Source organism: Pteronotus mesoamericanus, unplaced genomic scaffold (assembly GCF_021234165.1).
Source record: "Pteronotus mesoamericanus isolate MK-2021 breed Mesoamerican mustached bat unplaced genomic scaffold, CSHL_Meso_final contig_164, whole genome shotgun sequence".
Classification (NCBI taxonomy): Eukaryota; Metazoa; Chordata; class Mammalia; order Chiroptera; family Mormoopidae; genus Pteronotus; species Pteronotus mesoamericanus.
In genome coordinates, this window is record NW_026555065.1 from 923,952 (window position 1) to 945,084 (window position 21,133).

At 49.5% G+C, this 21,133-nt stretch overlaps 1 protein-coding gene across 2 annotated transcripts in view; it reads left to right on the top strand.

Moving 5' to 3' along the window:
- The first annotated feature begins 682 nt into the window (after positions 1-682).
- The window catches only part of ANP32A (acidic nuclear phosphoprotein 32 family member A), a 36,732-nt gene continuing 16,281 nt past the window's right edge, over positions 683-21,133 (top strand). The window contains exon 1 of one of the 2 annotated variants that reach the window (XM_054565225.1): positions 683-813. In XM_054565225.1, the coding sequence (XP_054421200.1) occupies positions 760-813 (54 nt within the window). In that variant the 5' untranslated portion in view covers positions 683-759. Of the gene's footprint in view, positions 814-4,514; positions 4,762-21,133 lie in introns of those variants that run through there. The other variant, XM_054565224.1, reaches the window with a different exon arrangement.

Consider the following 21,133-nt stretch of genomic DNA (forward strand, 5'->3'; position numbering starts at 1 on the left):
GTCGGACCCCAAAATCGACCAGCCCCTTCGCCAACCTCCCCCACCCCCCAAACTCATACAACATCTTAGATCCCTCCCCCTCCTCCCAGGCCTTTTATCCACCCGCCCGTCAGCCAGCGGCTCCCAGACCTCACGCCGCCCGCCTCCTTCCGCAACCGGTCGGGCGGCGCGCGCAGGCCTAGGGCGGCCCCGCGGCGCCCACGGTCCGGCCAGGACCCCGATCCGACCCCTCCGGCCGCGCCCCTCCCCCTTGTATAACGCACCTGCGGCCCCGCCCCCGGCCAAACGCTGAGGCGGCGGTGGGCTGGCGAGGCCGGGCGGCTCGGCTCTCGAGGCAGTCACCTTCCCTTCCCCCGCCATTCCTCCCACCCCCCTCGCTCAGCCACGGAGCTGCAGCCGCGTTCCTCAGCCGCCCAGAAATCTAAAGAGGTCCGTCTCCGGCACCACAACCAAATGGCTGAACCTCTCTGGCCGGCTGCGCAGCCCGCCCATTGGCCCCTTCCCCCCCGCCGCTGCCACCACTGGCTGTTGCCCGGAGATCCTCGGCGTCGATTGGCTGAAGCTGCTGCCGTTCATCCGCGCGGCCGCAGATCCCGCCTCCACCGTGATCAGGTTTGTGTGCGCCGCGGGTGCTGGGGGCTCGAGAACCGAGCGGAGCTGGTTGAGCCTTCAAAGTCCTAAAACGCGCGGCCGTGGGTTCGGGGTTTATTGATTGAATTCCGCCGGCGCGGGAGCCTCTGCAGAGAGAGAGCGCGAGAGATGGAAATGGACAAACGGATTCATTTAGAGCTGCGGAACAGGACGCCCTCTGATGTGAGCATTTGCCAAAAATATCTCTGTCGGTCCATTCTCCTACTTTGTGTGTGTGTGTCTGAGTGTGTGTGCGTTGGGGGGTGAGGCACTTTTTTTTTTGAGGGGGGGAGCCCGGGAGATGTGGGTTTGGGGGTCGGACTGCAAATGAATTACAAGGTTGGGGGTTGCAATGCCATCCGAACATGTTCCGGCTGCCGCCGCCGCTGCCCTTGGTGTGTGACTACCTGTGCGTGTGCTCCCGCGTGTGCGAGTGTGGGTGCGAGTGTGCACCCATCGGGGGCCAGCGGGCGCACGCGTTTGGGTCGGAGAGAATGAGGCAAAATGACCCTCTGAGCTCGCTGCTCCCATGACTCCGTCTGGGGGAAAAGATTAACGAGGGAGGAGGAGGAGAGGGGCTGCCTCCTGGATTTAACAACAACAAAAAAGGGGGTTTATATTTTATAAATGAATACCCCCTTCTAGCCCCCTCCCGCGCCTTCCCCCTCCCTTTCTCTCTCGCTCGCGCACACACAATAAGTTTTGGGCTCCGCGAGTCCGGTTTAGTTTCTGATAAATGTGGGCCGAGGCCCCCGGGGAGAGCGCGTGGGGAGGGGGCTGCAGTGGAGTTGGGAATGGCTGGAGTTTAAAGTGCGTCTTCATTTCTTTGCAGTGATGAGGCGAGAGACGGGGGAGCCATATTTGTAACTTTGTAGTGTTCGTGAACGCGCCCTTTCTCTCCCTCCCTCCCTTTCTCTGCCTCCTTCCTCTCCTCCTCTTTCTCCCTCACTCTTTCCACCCCACCTTCGGGCCAGATGCTGATATTTCTGCCTTTCCTTCGGAAGGCAGGATAAATGGGAAGGAGAGGGGGAGGGATTTTCGAACGTGCAAAGGCACCGATAATCCCCGCGCCTCCCCACCTCGAGCGATCGCTATTGCAAGTTACCCAGAGGCTACGTCCCGGTCCCCCCTCGCCCCTGCTCTTTCTGGATGCCAGCCTTCGAACCCTCGCGTCCCCGGCCGGTCTTTCTCTAGGGTGGGCTCCTTGGCAGCCACCTGGCTAATAAATGGGCACAGGAAACTTTGTCAGGACGCGAGCTGCCCGGAGCTGGTGCCCGTGGTGGGTATTGGCTGGGTCCAGATTGATGCGGGCATAGCGAACACGCAGCTTCGGGATGGGAGTTTGCCTTCCCGTCGCCGTTATTGATTGGGCAGCGGCGGGAGTAGGGCTGAAGGAAACTTACACGGCTGGGATCTGGGAGCTCAGCGAAAGCCCACCTCGAGGAGGGGGAAGGCCAGGGTGGGTTACTCGAACGCTCGTTTTTTGTTTTTGTTTTGTTTTTTTCTGGCTCCCTCTCGCTTTCAAGCAGTGTTTTATGCGAGTTGGCGGCTCTGCGGAGGAGACCCCGGGTCTGAAGCAGAGACGCTGGCCGACTCCTCTCGTCGCCCCTCGCGGGGACCAGGAGAGCACAGGCAGGAGGGCCTTCGCTCCAGCCTTAGTGGCCAAGGGTTCCAGAGTTGGGGGAACACTGTGACCTGTCGCCTCCCCCCACCCCCGCCGGTTAAAACCCGAATCCCTGGCGAAGACAGGCCTTGCTTCCTCTTTTCTCTAGTTCCTCCCCCAAACCTGAGTGAGACTTTTGAAAACAAGATCCTTTTTGTGCCTCTCCCCATCATAACGCAGCTGTGGACTGTAGACGTGCAGTGCCTGATGGCGCGCAGGGCGGGGAGGGGGTGGCGGAGGGCGGGGAGGGGTGCTCGGCGGAGAAGGCAAAGAGTTGCCTTGAACAATTTGCCAGTGGCTTGCCTTTTTCTGGCCAGTTTCGTCCTGGCTCGAACCCCCAGCCGGAGGATTTGGGGGCTGGGTGTGGTGGTGGGGGAGGGGGCCCGAGCCTCGGTCTTCCCGCGTACTTTCCGGAAGCCCCCTGTGCGGAGGGGGAAGGGCGCCGAGCAGGGGGCCTGGGTCTCCGCGGGTGGCTGTGTGTGGGGACTCGGATCACCTGGCCAACACCATCCACGGTGCTGGCCAACTGGAAGCGAGCTAGAAAGCGGGTCGAACCGGCTCTTTAAACTTCCCCGAGTGTGTGCTGGGGGAGGGGAGCGCGCCGAGCTGGGAGTGATTTCTCACGCTTCGCCCCCTCGCCACCCAGGCTCTCTGCCCACGCGCCCGCCCCAGGCCTCAAGGCCGGGTGGGGTTCAAAGTGGAGGGGACACTTTCTACACGTCTGGGGAGGAGGGAGAGAAAGCTAGCTAATGAGGGACAAAAGAGGTGGGGGAGGAGGAACTATTTTTTAACGTTCTTAAGACAAATAGCTTACAGAGAGCGCCCCCTGCGCCGGTGCCCACCGCGCAGCCCTCAGGGGCCCCCATACACCCACCTTCCGAGCCTCTCCCAACTCTGGTCCGGAGGCTGGTGGCCACGCCGCGACGCTGAAATAGGACGAGCAGCCATGTTTCCCGGGTCTCGCGCGGCCCGCCCCGCCCCTCCCCCACAGTGCGGCCGGCGCCGAGCGCGGGCCCAGAATGCGGGCCCGGGGCTCCCTGCGGGCTCTGGCGGGAGGGTGGCTGGGCCTGGTGCGGGCCGGCCGGGGCGTGGGCGCATTGGCTGGCACGGTGTGGGCCTTTGGACATCCCGAGCTGGTTTGGAGCTCGAGGTGTTTTATATACTATTTATTTAACGGCCAGGCCCACCCGAGGCCGAGCCCGAAGGGCGCCGAAGCGTTATTGGGGGGTAGGGGCAGCCGCCAGGGCCCTGCTTGCCTGTGGCACGACTGGCGGGCGCCAGGCTGCCATTTTGTCACCGCGGCTGTTGTCGCTGAGGGGGGGGGGGCAGAACCTTGCGCCATCACCCCGACGGGCCTGGACGTGAAGGCAGCAGGGGGAGCTGGCCCCGGGAACCTCAGATGTGGTCTGGGCCCCTGTGAGTGTTCGCTCCCCGTGCCACCGGCCTGAGGCTTTGCTGGAGCGTAGCGATTGCCCTTGCACTGGGAGGGCGACGGTCTCTCGTTCAAGCGCTCCTCTCTACCCCCCATGGTGCTCCCTCCCCCATCTTCTCTTCAGTAATTCGCCCTTCCTCCTGCAGGCGTTTAGACGTAGTTAAATGTGGCCCTAAAGAACCGATCGCCGTGGTGTTTTTTCACTCCTCGGAACTGATAGCAGGGTGGGGGAAGAAATTGAACAGGAGGTTTCTTTTTTGGGAGGGAACACTCACGCAACTCTAGAGGCCCCCAACTGAAGCCAAGGACAACTGCCGCTACCCGGGAGGGACGAGTTGTCGAGTAGTTGGGGAAACGCCCTCAGGCTGGGCTCTTCGGGGAAGGTAGGTCTTGCTCCGTGTTTCAGGTGGGTGTTGCAGCGCTCTGCAGGCTGCTAGGGGAGCCCCGCTTCGTTCTTCTCTTCCTTCCTCTTATTTTTTTCCTATGGGAAGGCAGCTACAGTGGCAAATGTAACCGTAACTGGAAAAGAGAAGGGAATACGGTTTGCTTTTTAAAAAGTAAGTGATGTCTTTCTGCCTAGTGCCTTTCTCTGGCTATTGACTGCAGAGGTAGACAAGGCGACCTGTAGGTGGCATCTCTCTGGGACTTTTTAAAGCCGATAGGATGCAGATTAAACACCTCACTGGTTAAACTGGTATCTGCATAGAGACTAGCTTTCATAGCAGTGCCGGGCAAAGGCTGCCCAGTAAGCCAGATTTAACTTTGACCTTTGGAATACACCGCATGATGTTTTCCAGTCTGACTTACTGCCTAATTGGGTTCAAGTAGCATGATATTAATTCCAGTTTATGCAAGCTGACCAGAAATCCACAGGCAGAAAATTGAGCATGAGCGTGGGGTAGTTCATGGTCAGTTATGTTTTGTTACTGAATTGCTGCTGCTGATGGTAGTTTTAAGTCTGGAGGCTGAGTCCACAGTGAATCTCGGTTCTGGAAACTGCACAGACCTGAGTTTGAATTCCCCCTGCCACAGAAAGGTAAGGTAAGTTACCCTGCCCCTGTGACTGCAGGCAGGTCAACCTAACCTATCTTTTTGAACCTTGGTTTCCTTACCTGGAAGACAGAAGTAATAATCCTGTTGAGTTAAGTGACAAAACTGGCTGCATCTGGCCCTCAGGTGCTTAGTCTTATGATAGTGTTATTCTCTGAGAGATACTGGGGTGCCAATGAGGCACAACTCTGAGCTCCTCTTTGGGTTAGAATAATAATAGCTAATGCAAACATTGTACTCATGCTGTGCCTGGCACAGTTCTTTAGTGGATTATGCATATCAATTAATTTAGTTCCCACAACAGCACTATGAGGTAGATACTCTTATTATTCTTATGTTACACGTGAGGAAATTGAAGACAGCTTATCTCAGCTGGTCTGTACTCAACCTCTATTCTCAGCAGCCTCTCCTGAAGCACCCATTTTTGTAAAATACCCTAGGGAAGAGCTTTTTTGTTTCAGTGGTTTTGAAACTTATTCACCTTATGAGCTAGTGAGTTTCCTGTTGTTGAAGGTATGAAGACTGGAGAGCCTTTAGGTTGTCTCTGTTGAAGATATTGATTGTGTTGGTCAGGACCAGAAGCTTTGTGGATTATCATCTTAAGGGGGAAGCCATACACTTTCTGGGTTTGGTTTAGCATGTCACCTCTGGTTAGGCTTAAATGAATCTGGCCTTTTAGGTGTTGGGGGATGTTTTGGGGGTAATGAGAAGACAAATAGGAACTTGTTAGGCAGTGGTTTATATGGGATCCTGGATGTAACACAGTTTCCATTTTTATTAGTTTCTATCTATAGTGAAAAACCAGAACAGAATTGGCATGTCCTTGGTGTCTAGGACTAGCACACTAATAACCACTCATGGATCATCTCAGTCCTCCCAACAGCTCCTTCAGGATAGGCTAAGCATTGTGACATTCTGTCCTCCCTGTTCTGAGACTAAATCATTGTAGATGGGAGAGAGGGTCCAGCCGTGGGACAGCAGGTATGCAGCAGAGCTGGGTTCTTCTCCCATTGTAAAACAGAGACCCTTTAGTGAGACAGCAAGAACGTTAAAAAAATTACATAGTCCAGTGGGTCCCAAACATGGCCCATCACCAGATACACCTGAGGAACTTGTTTTTGTACAACCCATGAACTAAGAATAATTGTACATATAAATATTGCACTCAGTTTGATCATATGGAACACTTAACTTTGCACCCCAATTAAGTAAATTAAATGTTACCTCCCCACCCAAAGAAGAATTTTACTTATGTTAGACCTTTATTACAAAAATTATACTCATTGTATATTTTTAATTTTATCAATAAAAGAATGGTTGAAATCTGTTTTCTCTCATAAAAGTGCCCTTTTAGTACTGTCAGTTTTGCCTCTAGGTAAAGTTTACTATCTGGTTCTTAACAGAAAAAGTTGGGTAATCCCTGGTTTAGTAGATTAGGAGGAGGGACCTGGAATCGGTTTTTAAGCTAAATTTTTTTTTTATTATTAAGTGTGTGGCAAGCCATGTATTTCATTAGTGTTTTAGGGGGCTTTTCAAGTCCTATTATGTGTGCCCTTTAACTAGTTGATACCTAGTGGAAATCAGATTCAATCCAAGAACCTGCATCAGAAGAGAAATTGTCCTTGTCACCCATTTAAAATTGAACACCCCTACTATCCAGAGGTTCTGTGTAACCAGCTAAAATTCTTTATCTTGCATACTCAGAATATTTTAAAAGGCTTTTGCATATCTTGTAGTTAAATGGTTACTCCTAAATTTTAGATGTCTTCTCGGAGCTAGAGGGAAGGAGCTTTGAACTGCAGCGGTTTGAGCTGTGAGAACTGTGAAAGGCACAGCAGCTGTATACCCAGGGGCTGACACCAGACTCTCAGAGCACAGGTCATTGAAAACCACAGATAACCCTGGAATCTCTTGTTTGGTCCCGCTGCTCTTACACCATCCATGTTTCCTGGGGAACAAATCAGCAGTAAAGTGGCTTTGCGTTTCAGAGCCCTTCTTTCTAACTCTAGCCTCTTGTGCCTGCGCTAATGAACAGAAGGAATGGATTTGAGGGTGGCCAGGCCTGGGGGAGAAGATACTAAATCCAAGGGAACAAACCCCAGTTCCCATAACTGTGGCCTGTATTTTAAGGACAGCAAACCGCAGACCCAGCTCCCAGTCTTAGCTGCTGCTGCACTGCCAGCCTCTCAAGGTGACTTACTCTACACTTACGCAGTCCTTCTTATTTGTAACACAACCACCTGATTGAGCTTTGAGGGCTGGTCATCCCAGAGCTTTAGTCCAAATTAATCATACCACATTGAAATAGAAAACTTGGGGCTGCTGATGATCCTTTATGGAGAAGTGTGTAGGATATCGTCGGATGTCTCCTGTCCACTGTGCCTGCCCTCTCTACCTCAGCGTAGTCACTTAGGAAGGGAGCAGAGAACTGGTTGGTGGCTGGCTGAGTGGTGATGGGCCCAGGTACAATGAACTTGGCCCAGTTGTTTGCCCTGAATTCTGACTGGGTAAAGAAGAGGCTCATCACTCTGGTGTCCAGAGAGGACACTCCCTTACAGATGTTTGCTGCCATGCCCTCCCCTGCCCCCATTCTGAACTGTCCATTCCCCCCCTGGCTCATTCTGGTCTCCTCGAAAGTGCCCCCCACGACTGCCCATCACCACCGCCTTCTTGCCGCAAGTAGAGAAACATGGACCTGACTCTGGCTCTTAGCATTACATTGAAATATAATTTTACAGCAAATGATAAATACTCAACAATGATGTTTTCATTAAAGAGATGGAGTCTGGCAGGGATGGAGAATTGTGAAGGCATCTGTTGTTCAGAACTTCTCCAATAAAATTTGTCGAAAGAGATGCACAAAGCACCCGTGGCCCTGGGCCACCTGCCCAGACATGGAAGCAGCCTCCTTGTGTAGCACCAGTTGTCCTGATGATATTTGTTAATACAAAGTCTGTAAACAAGATAAAATGTCTTTGTTCTACCACACCAGGCCCTGTTCTGTGCTTACTGGGCCACACCCTGCAATCCCCCTGTTTTTACTCAAATTCATTTTGTTTTAGCTCCACCACTGCCTCCGTACACTCATTTTATCTTCTCCTTTACCCAGACTTGCTCCAGGCAGCAGACCTAAAAGATCAGCTTACTTTACTATCTTTTACTCTAATGTGGATTAAAGTCAGGGCTGCCTTTCCCAGAAGTATTTGCTTTTGGAGATTCCAGTTTGGTGAGGAAATTACCAGAGAACTATTAGAGACTTGAGTGCTGTTCTCAGCTTTGCTATTAACTAACTTGGCCATGTTGTTCAGCTGCTTTGCGCCTCTGTTTTCTTTACTCTAAAATTGGGGTGTTGAATTAGATCAGTGGCTTTCAAACTTTTTGATCCTAACAGTAAGAAATGTTTTACACCAGTACCCGGTGAGCATATACATACGTGTTATTTCAAAAACTGACAGTGAGCCCCTTACTCTGTGTAAAACACTTATTGTTCACTAAAAGAAATGTGCTGGCTTTGACCCATAAATTGATTTCATTACTTCTTAGTGTTTGAAAGACATTTAAAAGAGAATATGAAGGTTCCTTCACACTCAAGTATTTATTTTGTGGTTTGATGTGGGGAAATTTGTAGCATTGTGAAGGTCAGTGATTTCTCCTGTTTTTAAACCTCTGAGGTCCTTTTTTCCTTTTTTTTTTTTTTCTTCATGACATTAGGGAATCATTATCCTAAATTCCTACCCTAGATGGATGCCCATGTCTGGAGTTGCTGGTTGGGTCCGTGGCCCAAAGTCAAGCATGTTTCTCTACCCTCTTCTCTAGCCTTCAGTCACCCATTGCCCTCCATCCTTTGATGTCCTGCACACTTTGCAAGTTGCCTGGGGCTCCCACATTTATTTACCAGGGTTGGGGGAAAACGGTTGTAGAGAGAAGAGTGCACCTGGCAGCCTCTCCCACCCAGACTGCCTGGGTGTTTCATCCTGCCCCTCCCCACGCCCACCCCCACCCCCTTCAGCTGTGGCACCTGGGCAAGCAAGCCCCTTAGTCTCAACAGCACCTTCCCTGTCTGTGTAAAATGACCCTGTGCTTGTACCTGGCACACAGTAAGCGCTTAATAAATGTTCTGTGTTGTTATTACGGTTAGTTATGTTAGGACACCACAGTTGGCATTCAATTAAAAATAAACTTTACCATATCAACAGACACATTATATACAAAAAAGTAACATTTGTTTCAATGGGAAAAGAGGTTAGAAGCTATAGATTCAAAATTGCCAGAAGTTATTTTTCCCTGCAAGCAATTCAGCAGTAAATTTGTTGCTTCTAGATGTGTTTATAAACTATACCATCCAAACAACGCAGGGCAGCCCGAGCGTTGGATTGCAGGTGGTTTCTGCTGAGGAAAATGTCACGACTTGCCTTTCTCCTGGGCAACTCCTTTCGTCACTGCCCTCAGCAGCTATTTCAGACTCTTCTCCTTAAACTACCCACTTACCCTCTCAGACCTTTTTCCTCCTGGCCACAACCTCCTCCTTCACAGAGAAAATTGAAACCTCCTGGTTTCCGAAGAAATTCTTGCACCAAGTCTGTGCCCAGCTCACCTGCCCTTTGGGTCTCGTCCCTGCCTGCTCTCGTCCTCTTCTTTCTGGGCACCTGGCCACTCTTGTGCGGATGCTGCTCCTGCTTGGGATGTTTCTCTGATCCCTGAGCAGACAAAAAGCCTCCCTCCATTCTTTTATCTCATTGCACTGCGGTATTGCCCATCTCTTCCCTTTCACATACGGCTTAATGAGTGGTCTATAACGACCTTCTGCATTCCCCGACTTCTCTGGTGTGCTTCCTAAGCAGCTTCCAAAACCCCAACAGCCTTCGCTGTCTTCTCGTGTGTGACTCCCCAGCAGCAGCATATTTACACCCTGACCTTCAGGAGATACCTTCCCTCTTGCTGCTGCCCCCCACCCCCCCTTCCTCTGGTCGTTCTCCTATAACTAGCTGTTCCTCAGTTTCTGGTGGCCTTTTGGCCCTCTGCAGCTGTGAAGTTTTGGACTCAGTTACACCTGAGTCCTGGGCCCTGGGCCCTCTTTTTCTGTATTTCCTTCCCCACAGAGTCTTATCCCCCATTACCAGCAGCTGCAGTTTACATCTCTGGTCATGGCCTTTTGTCTAAGCACAGGACTCACCTGATGTCTCCACCTGAGTATCCCCAAAGCACCTCACATTCAACATGTTCAAAGGGAACCCATGACCTGTGTAAGCTCCTCCATCCTCCTCCCAACGTGCACACATGTGATCCTCTTTCTATCCATTACAAGTTCTGTCAACTCAAAATATTCTCTACTGCTTGCCAGCTAATTTCCCTGCATCGCAGCCCCCTGGAAGCAAAGCTTCAGACTTCAGCCAGAATGCTCTTACCAAAACACAGATGAAATTGTGTTGCCCTGTACTTAAAATACACCATTGTTCTTAGGATAAAGTCCAGACTCCTTAGCAGAACAACAAGGTCCCGCGTGGAATGGCCACTGCTGGCCCCTTCCTCTCGTCTTTTCCCTCACCCCCTTTCTTGTGCTGGCCTCACGCGCTGCCTTATAGTGGCTCAAATCTACTCCATGCTGTCACTGCCGCCGCCACCTACTTAGCATCTGATCATCTGTACTGTCTCCTTCATCCTCCACCCCTCCTCAGCTCTAGGCCTGGTTCTTTTGTTAGACAACTCTTATAGAAATTACCTTCAAAGTGCTTCAGTTTGTAATTATACATTCCTGCATGTGAGTGTTTTAATTAGCATCTCTCCCCCTGCTTAGCTGGTAAGCTGCTTGATTTAAAGGACCTGTTTCTGCTTAGCTCTGTGTATCCTCAGAGCTCAGCACTGTACTTGGCTCATGGCGGGCACTCTCGAAGTGTTGGTTGGATGAAGGAACCATGGTGCTTGCATGTTCTTGTCATTTTCATCACCCTCTCTTTGGTAAGCCAAACACTGAGCCATCAGCTCTCCCCTGAGTAGGTGTGAGCTTCTGCTACTGGGTGGGTAATTTCATACTTTCCTCAGCCCTGTAGACTTCAACTTTTTTCCAGTTTTTACATCCCATAATAGTAATACATTTGAGCCTGAGCCCCAGTATGCTTACCATTTAGTTATGGATTATTCACATACACTACATAAAAATATATGTATATTATAAAACAACACTAAAAATTAAGAGCAAGTTAACAGATATTAAAAGTCCTAATATTTTCTTCGTGCGTTCCACTGGATTGTTCTCGGGGGATCCACTTAGGAGACCACTGCTCTCATCCGTTGCTTATTTTATTTTTGATTCGGTCATGAAAGTTCATGCTATGGATGAACTATAGGAAGTGGATGTACCTTACCAAGCACTCTTTCCTTATTAAGATCTTCCCAGCCCTGGTGTTGGATAGGAGCGGAAAGCATTCTTAACCCATCTTTGATAAATGGAGGAAATCCAATGATCTGCCTGAGATCCCTGGCAAATCAAGTGTGCGTTTCTGCATGCCATCTCCGCGCTGCGTGGTGAGGCTGTGTGCACAGATCTCCCCTGCTGCCCTCCCACCAGAGCTCTCTCAGGTTATCCCTTAGGGTCCAGCAAAGGCCAGTCCATGGTTGTTTCCTGCTGATGTCTGGAGAGGCCCAGACGTGTCTGAGGTGAGAGGATTTCATCAGTAGATCTCTCCCACTTACTTACCGTGGGGCTGGGAATAAGTGAAAGGGAGGATCCGCGTCAGGCTGGAGGAGCTCAGCTGGAGGGCCTGAGTGCAGCTGGAGGAGGGGGGCCCGCAGTGTTTGTGTGAGGCATCTTGGCAAAGTGGTGTGGGACCTGGCAGTCACAGGTGTCTAGAAGGACTGGATCGTCAGATTCCACTGCCTCCTACAGAAGTTATGACAGAGTGTGTGTGGGGAGGGGGATCGAGAGAGAAAGAGAGGGTGATGGGGTGGTTGAGGCAAGGTCCTGTAACGGTAAAATTAAAGAGATTACTTTCAGGGGTGTACATCCCAGGGAGGGACTCATCCCGCATTATGTAACCACCTTCACCTTAGCTGTTGGGCCTCACCAGCAGACACGAGTGATACGACTGGAGAGAGGGGTCAAGGGAACCCACTTTCGCTGACGGGGCCTGCAGCCAGCGTGATGCATGGAGGTATAAATTCAGTCTGCTAGTTGAGTATCTGTGTAGCAGATTGAATTTGTTGAATCCAGTTTCTGTGTCCTGGGCCGGGGGAAGTGGGTCACAGAAAGGTGGTGGCGTGGGTTTCTGTGGGGATGGTGGAGGACTCAGCCCACAGACAGGAGGAAAATTGTGTGGTTAGGGAGGCAGATTGCAACCCCAGCTGTATGTCAGAACCACGAGGGGAGCATTTTAAGAAATTTTCAGGCTCTACCCAACTAAGGAATCCTCTCCAAGGGTGGTGCCCAGTCTGTGTATTTTTAGAAGGCTCTGAAGCACAGTTGGGAGCCACCGCACTGAGGCAGGTGCAGAACTTTACAGCAGGTAGGAAGGAGTAAACTAAGTGGAGGGAAAAGGAGAGAAAAATGGAATCGGGAAAACAGGAACTAGGAAAGAAGGGTGCAGGACCTAACCTGCTCGGGGGAGGGAATCCAGTGCTTGGCCTGGCCCCACAGTTCACATACACGCACATTCCTGCTCAATGCACTTGTACTTTCTCATTTCCTTCTACCTCACGAGGCTGCTGCTTGAGTGTTGAGCAAGTCTGGACTTGGTCCATCCTTGATTTTCAGGGGATCGAGAAGCAGGCCAGCGGGCCTTTTTAAGTCAGGCGTAGTGGGCAGTGCCCGGGAATAGGAGCTCCACTGCTTGAGGATCTCTGACAGATGCCCTCTTTGAGCTTCAGTTGCCTTGTCTATAAAATGGTGGCTGACAACATCTGCTTCTGGGGGATGTCGTTAGGACCTAAAGAAACGAGGTTTGTGCCAGGTGTGTATTGTGGACAGCCCCTGAAGGTTAGTAGATTCCAACCAGCCCAGGCTTGAACAAGCTGTTTGGACAGGGGGAGCCAGCCTGTCTGAAGGAGGCCCCTTACTAGGTGTCTGAGCTTGTATATGTTAGGAGCAGTCCTTGGGAGAGCTGTCTTTACCTGCCCCAGCAGGAGGCCTCACTTGGAGCTGTTAAAGCAGGGAGGAGGGGGCAGGAGGGGCCCCAGGCAGGCGGCAGAGCCCCCATATTTTGAGGTGGGGCCGGAGTAACATCTGCCTAGATGGGGACTTCTCCTATCCCAGGGCCTCCCCTTCCCATCGTTGCATAGGGGTTAGGGGTTCTCTGCCTGGCTAGTCATTTCCGGAGCAGTTGCTCTGTGCCAGTAGTCCCTCCTGCCTCTTAGCATACCTCCTGGCTGCAGAACTCAGTCTGCCCCTCCCAGGCCTCTGTCTTTCATTCAGGCAGTTCCTGAGAGGTCTCCTTCTCCTGGAGGAAGTCAAGAAAGGAAGCAAATTGTGTCCTTCCCAGGTGATGTAAAGATGAAGTCCCAGGACTTCCAGGTCATGCCGCAGCGTTCTGTCAGCTAATTCTGGCAGCACCTCACTGGGGTATGCCCTGTGGCTTCGCTCACCATTGGGTCAGTCCGTGTCTCTTCGTCCCCCCTCTGGAGGGCAGTGGGGAGGGCCTGCAGAGCCCAGCACAGCTCCCCTGCAGCTGGGTGCATCAGGAAGGCTTTGTGATGACGTCACCTGGTCTCCGGCCTCCAGCCTGGCTGCCTGTGCAAAGGATCTGTCTGTTCTGGCACAGGGACCTGTTCCATATAGAGGGCCAGGGACTGGCCATCACACTCACCCAGGGCGTTCCTTCCACTTCTGTACATCCCCCCTTCTTCGTGGAGTTTTGGGTACACCCTGGGTGTGGCCTGTGAAGAGTGGGCAGGCATGTACTTCAGCAGAGCTCCCCAGCTGTCTCTCGTAGGCCTGAAGAGGCCTATCTGCAGAGGTTGGCCTGCTGCCATAATGATTGGTTCTGCTTTTTTTAGCCCCCTTCCAGTTTGCAGCTCTGTTGCAGACATGCCCTTATGTATTCTGTCGGCACGTTTAGGTGTGGTCTGTGAGTCTGGGGCGGTTTCTCTTAGAGTAGGGCCTTCCAGTGCCGCCGTCTGGGGTGGAGGTAGAGGAGCAGGCCTGGGAGCTGAAATGGAATGCTGTTCTCTTCAAAGTGAAAGGGTACTTGGCTCAGGCCAGGCAGCTGGCCCCTGTAGGTGGACACTCAGGAGTCTTCCCTCAGTTCAAGTGGCCAGCGTGGTTATTGTTGGGGGCCTCCACAGGGAAGGGTTTGAAAGGGGAGAGAGGGCACCTTTGAGTTTGATCAGTGGCCGTAGATGCGACAGGTCTGGATCTGGTCTGAAAGGTGCCCACTGAGCCGTAACCCAGACCTGCATGGGTGAGTGCCTTGCTGGCCCCAGGAGGCTTATTACGGCCACAGGTGTCCCTGATGGTGGGCAGCGTGGCCTGCTAGGGTGTGATGTTAATCTGGGTTATGAGGGTGATTTCTGCAGATAGAAAATACTGTGTGTGGAGTGGCCATTTGTTTTTACACAGATACTGCATTCTTCAAATTGAAGGTCTGTGGCATCCCTGTGTTGAGCAAGTCTATAGGTGCCATTTTCCCAACAGGCTCTCAGCATTTTATAGCAATAGAGTCTATTTTAGTTAGGGTATACACATTTTTTTTTTTTTTTTTTTTTTTAGACATAATGGTATTGTATACTTAGTAGACTACAGCATAGTGTAACTGTAGCTTTTATATGACTGGGAAACCAAAAGATTCATGTGACTCACTGGATTGCAATGTTTGCTTTATTGAGGTGGTCTAAAACCAAACCTGCAGTAGTTCTGAGGTATGCCTGTATTGATTGAATGCCTGATGTGTGCCTGGTTCTATTCTCTGTGTTCTTCATTTAGCTAACATTGAACTAGAGAGCACATCATCTGTACTGCCTGTTGAGGGAGACAGTCAGTAAGCCAGCCCAAGTCATAGCTGCTGGTGTGGTAGGTTCCGTGAAGAAAAAGCTGTGTTAAAGGTAGTGAGTGATCAGGAAGGCCTCTCTGAGGACCTAGCATTGAGCAAAGACTCAAGTAATCTACACTGGACTTCTAGGCCCCACAAACCAGAACCTTAAGTATCTATCTTGTCTGATCAGTAAGTACCCATGAATCATCTGCTGATGAACAAGATGAGGTCCAGGGAGGTTAAGACGCAAATTCGTGGGGTGATTAGTAGGAGAGTTGAAATGATACAAAAGAGACAAAGTATAACTGGCTAGTATTCTGCTCACAATCTTAGGTATTTTCTCTGGCCAGTTGACCCTCTGCCTTTTCATCCCAGAGTGTTTTATTATCCTCTTTAGACTTATACTTTAAAAAAATTTATACTTCCAGATTGCATTTATTAACAATAGTAGATTTATTTTCTCATTTATGGCTGGGTGTGTTGGGGGGCAGAAATGTTAAACACATCTATAACTGTCAGTCAGCCCTCCAAGCAAGAGCTTAACCACCTGGAGTTGATCTTTCGCCTGCCTAGGCAGAGATATTGCCCAATTTTGATAACCCTGGGGCTCACTACCTGTCACAGTGGGATTCCATTGGTCTTTTTGAAATGGCAGAGTTCTTGGAGGGCCTGTTTGCTACTTTGGATTCCAGCTGGACCTCCCACCTAGTTTGACGCTCCAGATCCTTTGGGTGGGTTAGGGAAAACTTACCAATACCTCTGACCAAAGATGGTGAGAGAGGACTAAGGGTCCCTAGGGCTTATTTGAGGGGGAGAAGCCCACAGTTAATTTAAGTCACAGATCCAGCCCTGACCCACCTCTTGCAGGGACAAGGATGAGCCTTAATTGGCTGATAGTTTTCATCTAGGAGCAGGTGTCCTTCATGAATTTGAAAGGTGCTTCTGATGAAATAAGACTTCATTAATTGGCCTGTTAAGGAACCAGCATCCCATTATTATGGGGGCTGAATAATTTGATGCCTGCTCTTCTGGTTTGAGCTTCTAAAGGGAAGGCACTAGATTTTCATCTTTCTACTAAATATTGAGGAAAAAGTAGTATCTTCTCTGTTTTGTTTATTTTTTAACTATTGAATGTCTATGGACCAGACACCCCTCTTATTCTTATTCAATCAATACAGAAATACTACAACATAAGTGGGATCATTCCCACTTTTAACAGATGAGGGGACTGAGGCTCAGAAAGCTAGTTAAGGAACTAGCACAAGGTCCCACAGTACTGAGGTGCAAAGCCAGGTTATTGACCTCGGAGCAATATACAGAACCTCGAATCTTCACTTTGACTTCCTACCTTCTCCCAGCCACTTTGGGGCTGCTGGTAATATGGAAATACTTCGGACTCCTGACTTCCATTTCTTTTCTCTGTCATAAAATCTGCATTTGTTTCCCTAGGAAAGCAGAACAGATGAAGCCAAAATTCCCGATTTTTAAAAATGTTTTATTGTGAACTAGAATGCATATTAAAGTAAACAAAATAAATGTGAGGTTCAGTGATTTTTCTCCTTTGGATTTTTTCCCCTTTAAACGATTGTTTTACACTGTCAGGGGACATCCCAGTAAAATCCACTTTTGTGTGCCTGCCCTTGCCTTTTTGTAACAGGGCCTGAATGAATGTGTCTGGGTTTCCTGTTAGGCTGTGACTTGCTTCGCACATGAGGGCTTGTACACATGGATGAAAAGCACGCGCAGAGTGGCTCAGAGATACTAAGCAGGGTCTGGAAAGTGGGAGAAGGCCAAATCATCTTCCAGTAAAAGAAGGCTAAGACAGAATCTGGGACTTAGGTGCTGCCTTAAACCCCACAGCAGGGCATTCCGACCGAGAAGAGTTGTGGAGCTGGCATGGCGATGCCTTGCGCTTTGCCTGGAATGCCTTGCTGCCCTTGCCATCAGCAAGACCCCCGTCTGGGACAGGAATTAGTTGTGTCAGCTATTGAGCACCTACTGTGAGCCTTGCATCTTGCAAGGTAGTTAACAAACATTACTCTTTTTGATCTCCAAGATCAAAGTAAAGTGTAGATATCAACGCCCATTTCCAGACAGAGAATCAGATGGCCTTCAAGGCTCCTGAACTAACTGCACCTGTGTATTGTAGTAGTCCCTTCTGTTTGTTCCTCCAAGACTGGACACTGGGGGCAGAGGGCAAGGATACCTTTATCATTGGATCCCCAGTGCCCAGTGCGCTGGCGTTTGGTTAAGTTTGGAGTAGTATTTATTGAATGAATGGAGGTGAAGTAACTTGCCCACATAGGTACAGTAGAGAGTCTATTAGATCGGAGGACTACAAGGCTCTGTGACTGCTGCCCTTGCAGATCAGAAGTGGGATCTGATTCCAACTTCTTAGTTAATAAACTGGGTGAATGGGAAGTGACATAGCAGAATTATTATGGCAAGAGATTGGAAGTAACCCAAATAGTCATCGGTATGGGACTGGTTAAGAAGAATGATGGCACATCCACACAATGGAACACAACACAAATAAGAAACGAGGACAGTTTTTTAGTGTACCATAAAACACAAACTCCAGGGAGAAAGGCAAGGCAGAGATTGGTGCATAATATTCTAGTTTGGGTAAAAAGGAGAAAAATAAGATTCTGAATTTGTTCTTACATCTGTAGTCAAACCCTGGTAAATGGTTAACTGGATGGGATGGGAAGGAGAATTAACTGTTTATTTTATGCTTTTTGGTTTTGAAACCATGAGAATGCGAATGCTAACTTTTTAAAATAGATTTTTCTAAATAACAGATGTGACTTTGGACCAGCTCTTCTACTTATCTGGGCAATTGGATTAGATCCCTACATTGAGTCAATTGGATTAGATCAAGGCTTCACGTGGAGCTTCATGTATGTTGCGTATATTGTGTATCTCTGGCTTTTATGGGCTTTTTCAGGAGACTGTGACCCTGTCCTAGGATGGCATATAGTCCCTTCCATTGATGGCTGGGACCTGGATCAGCTCAGGCTGTTTGAGGAAGGCTGGGGCGGTGCAGGGAAAAAGCCTTCTGCAGAGGTGTCAGGCCTTGTTCCTGTCCCCATTCCTGGGAGTTTATCCTCCAAGAACCCTGCCCTGATGTGACTCAGTTGGTTCTTCCTCCAAAGCGAAGGATTATAGTGAAGAGAGACTGTTCTGGGGCGTTCTTGCAAACTGCAGTTTCATAGGAAGAAAAAATGGAAGAAAAAAATGGCAGAATGTTTTACCAGATTATTTTTAATGCTTTTCAGTTCAGCAAACATTTATTGAAAGCTACATGCAAGGCAGTGTGGGAAGTCAGAGCTGCATAACAGCTCGTCTCTGCTTTCTGGGGTGTCAAGTCTTGGGTGAGAAACTTGTAAAATTTCTCCCCTGTCCCCTCTAGGAGAGCAGTTTACCTGCTCTGGTCCCATGGGATTAGTAGTTCTCTCCATTTTACAGACAAGGAAACTGAGTCTCAGTGAAGTCTTATGCAAATCCACAGTTCCTAAGCGGTAAAGCCCAGAACCAAACCACATTTTCTGACTATTTCACATGCACCCAAACACTTATAATCAGCACATTCTGCCATAGGATATTTCCCAGGGGTATGGCCCATTTCTCCCTGGAAACACTGGGGGAGCACAATCCTGAATAAAGCTCCTTCTCTTTTTTTTCCTTTAAGGAAGGGCAAGGGAAATCCCAGCTTATGGTTGGGTCTCAGATCTTACCCCTTTCGCTGCAGTCCAAACAATGCTAGTTTCACAGCCTGTGAAACCACCGCCCTACCCACAGTCATATGCAGTATGTTCCAAATGCGTGACTGACAGCTGCCTTCTTCCCACCCCATTCTCACACCACCACTTCCTTTCTTTCCTTTATTCCACAAACTCTGTTGCCACTTACCCTCTTGACTGTTCCTCAGAAGGGCCAAGCGCACTCCCCACTCTCAGGGTCTTTGCCCTGACTATCCCCTCTGCCCAGATGGCTCCTCCCTTGGTCTTCACTTGGCTTCAAATCCCCACTGAAAACTCAGCTTTGAATAGGCCTTCCCTGGCCACCCTTTCTAAAGTAGTGTCCCTTGGTGCTATTGGCTGTCCTCCCCTTCTTCCTTGATAGCGTTTATATGTATTTTATGTACAGCTGTATACATTTATTGGTTTATTATCTTGCTCTCCCACTAGATGGTAAGCCCATGAAGCCAGGCACCTAGTTTTGTTTACTGCTGTATCTCGAATGCCTAGCATGGGTGCCCAGCATCTAACAGATACTGTAAATATTGTTGAATGAGTAGATGGAGCCTGTGGCCTAAATAAATAACACATCTTAAAGAGGAAAGAATTAAACCATAGCATTATAAGAGAAGGAAAGACCCAAGGCTTCTCTCTTGCAGTGCCTCATCATATAATATTATTCGTTTAATAATCATTTAGCACTGTTTATATGTAAAATTCTTTGCAGACAGTCACTGAGTAGCCTCCAATCCCTGTGCTTTTCAGGGACAGGAGGCTTACTGATTTTTTCTTTTTTTTTCCCTTCCCCTCTCCCCCTTCAGAGCAGCCATTCTTTTGTGGGACAACCTAATAATTTAAATACCCTCTTTTATTTTGGGCCAAAAACTGCTGCTTTCTAATTCTTGCACACTGATCTTAGCCCTTGAGCCACCAAGGGACACAGAGTAAAGGTATTTCTGTTTGTATATGACACTCCTTCAAGTAAAGTAGGTGGAGAAAGCCAGCTATCATGAGTCTCCTCCACCCTCTGGCCTCAGCATCTCTAGTTCCTTCCAGTGTCAGTTTTCAGCTGCCTTCCCGCTCTGGTTGCCTTCCTCAATTTTGTCCGGCTTGAAGGTTCAGAATTTGAGGTTTGGTTCTATTGGCGCAAAGTGTTTTGGGACCCTGACCAAGGAACGTTGGTCCATCCCCCTTATTTCTGTCAACACAGCCCAGGATGGCCTTGTCTGTGTTGGCTGCCTTGGCAGGGACCTCCTTCTGGTGAAGACTAATATCATTAGATTTTTCTTAAAATTGTCTCCAGTTGTATAGCCCGTCCCTGACTCTTGAAAAATTGTGAAGATTGTGACATTTTTGGTCTTTAGCATTTAGAGATTAAAGCACTTGTAGATCTGGGAACCTTCTCCTTGACTGCCTGTGTCTTCTTCTAGGTCTGTCTGTCTCTCCCTCTCTCCCACCCCTCCATGTATCATTCTTCTCTCCTTCCAGCAGCCCCTCACTTCCCCATTCCTTCCTTGCTCTCTCTTATTCCGTTGCTTTCTACTTCCCCCCCTTCTGGTTACTAGACATACGGAACTAACATTCACTGTTTAACATTTCTTACACTTCCATCCCCAATACTTTTACCATTAAGCATTTAGTTTATGGACTTAGGCAAGACGCACATAGAGAACGTCTCTAAGAGAAAAAGAACTGAGGTTAAATTGCTTCTTACGTGTGACCGTTGGCTGAATTGTTTAGTGGCCTTGGATAGAAGGAACTGTCGGTGCCTACCTAGCCTTAGGTTCTTCTGCGTAATTGGTTTCCATTTTTGCCCAAATCAGCGGTTTGCGATTAGTGGTTGGACACTAGGGCTTCAGTGCAGTGATGTTTGCTCTGTTTCTGTCACTGCCAGTGCTGCCGTCATTTTGGGTAGAGGTGGCAGGGAAGGAGGCTGAGGTCAAGGGTTTCATCTCTGAGGCCACTTAGCCTTTCCTGCCTCTTCTGCACGGCAGCCCCGCTGGGGTGAGTGTGGAGGCAGGGAGGGAGGGAGGAAAGCTGAGTTCATGCATTGGGGCTCTTTTTCTAACAGCTATTTTTTTTTTCCTCCTCTGTTTCCTCTGGCTTCGAGAAGTTCACTATGGAGAGGCCTGTAACTTTGGGGTGTGAGCACTAAGTTCGGAGAATGGAGACCGGCCCGAGGTTTGATTCCACAGTGGACTAACTCTGACCTCAGGTGAATCACTAGGTTGGTTCAGTTGCTAAGAAGATGGATGGAGTCTCTTAATTCTCTGAAGCATTTTTAAAAAGCCAGTTGGAAATTCAGCAGGGACCTCACACTAAGGCTGTGGAAAGTGTCTCGGCCTCCGGGTCTGAGTGGTGTGGTATCTTAGGTGTGTTATCGTGGTAGGCTGGGCTGGACAGAGGCTTTTGATTGCTGGCTCATGGATCCCTGAGTAGTAAAATTGAGGAAATGAATTAACTTGACTTGCAGGCTGTTCTTCCACTGAGGGGCCCGCAGGGAGTGGGTAGCTGGTGAGGTCCACACCACACCCATGTTAGAGACCCTGGGCTGTGCCCTCTTTTCAGACCCTGCTGACCCAAGCACTCAGGCATCTCTGCAGCACATAGCCCCAGCTGCCCACAAGCTGTTCCAGCCCAGCCACGCTTAAATCCTTGA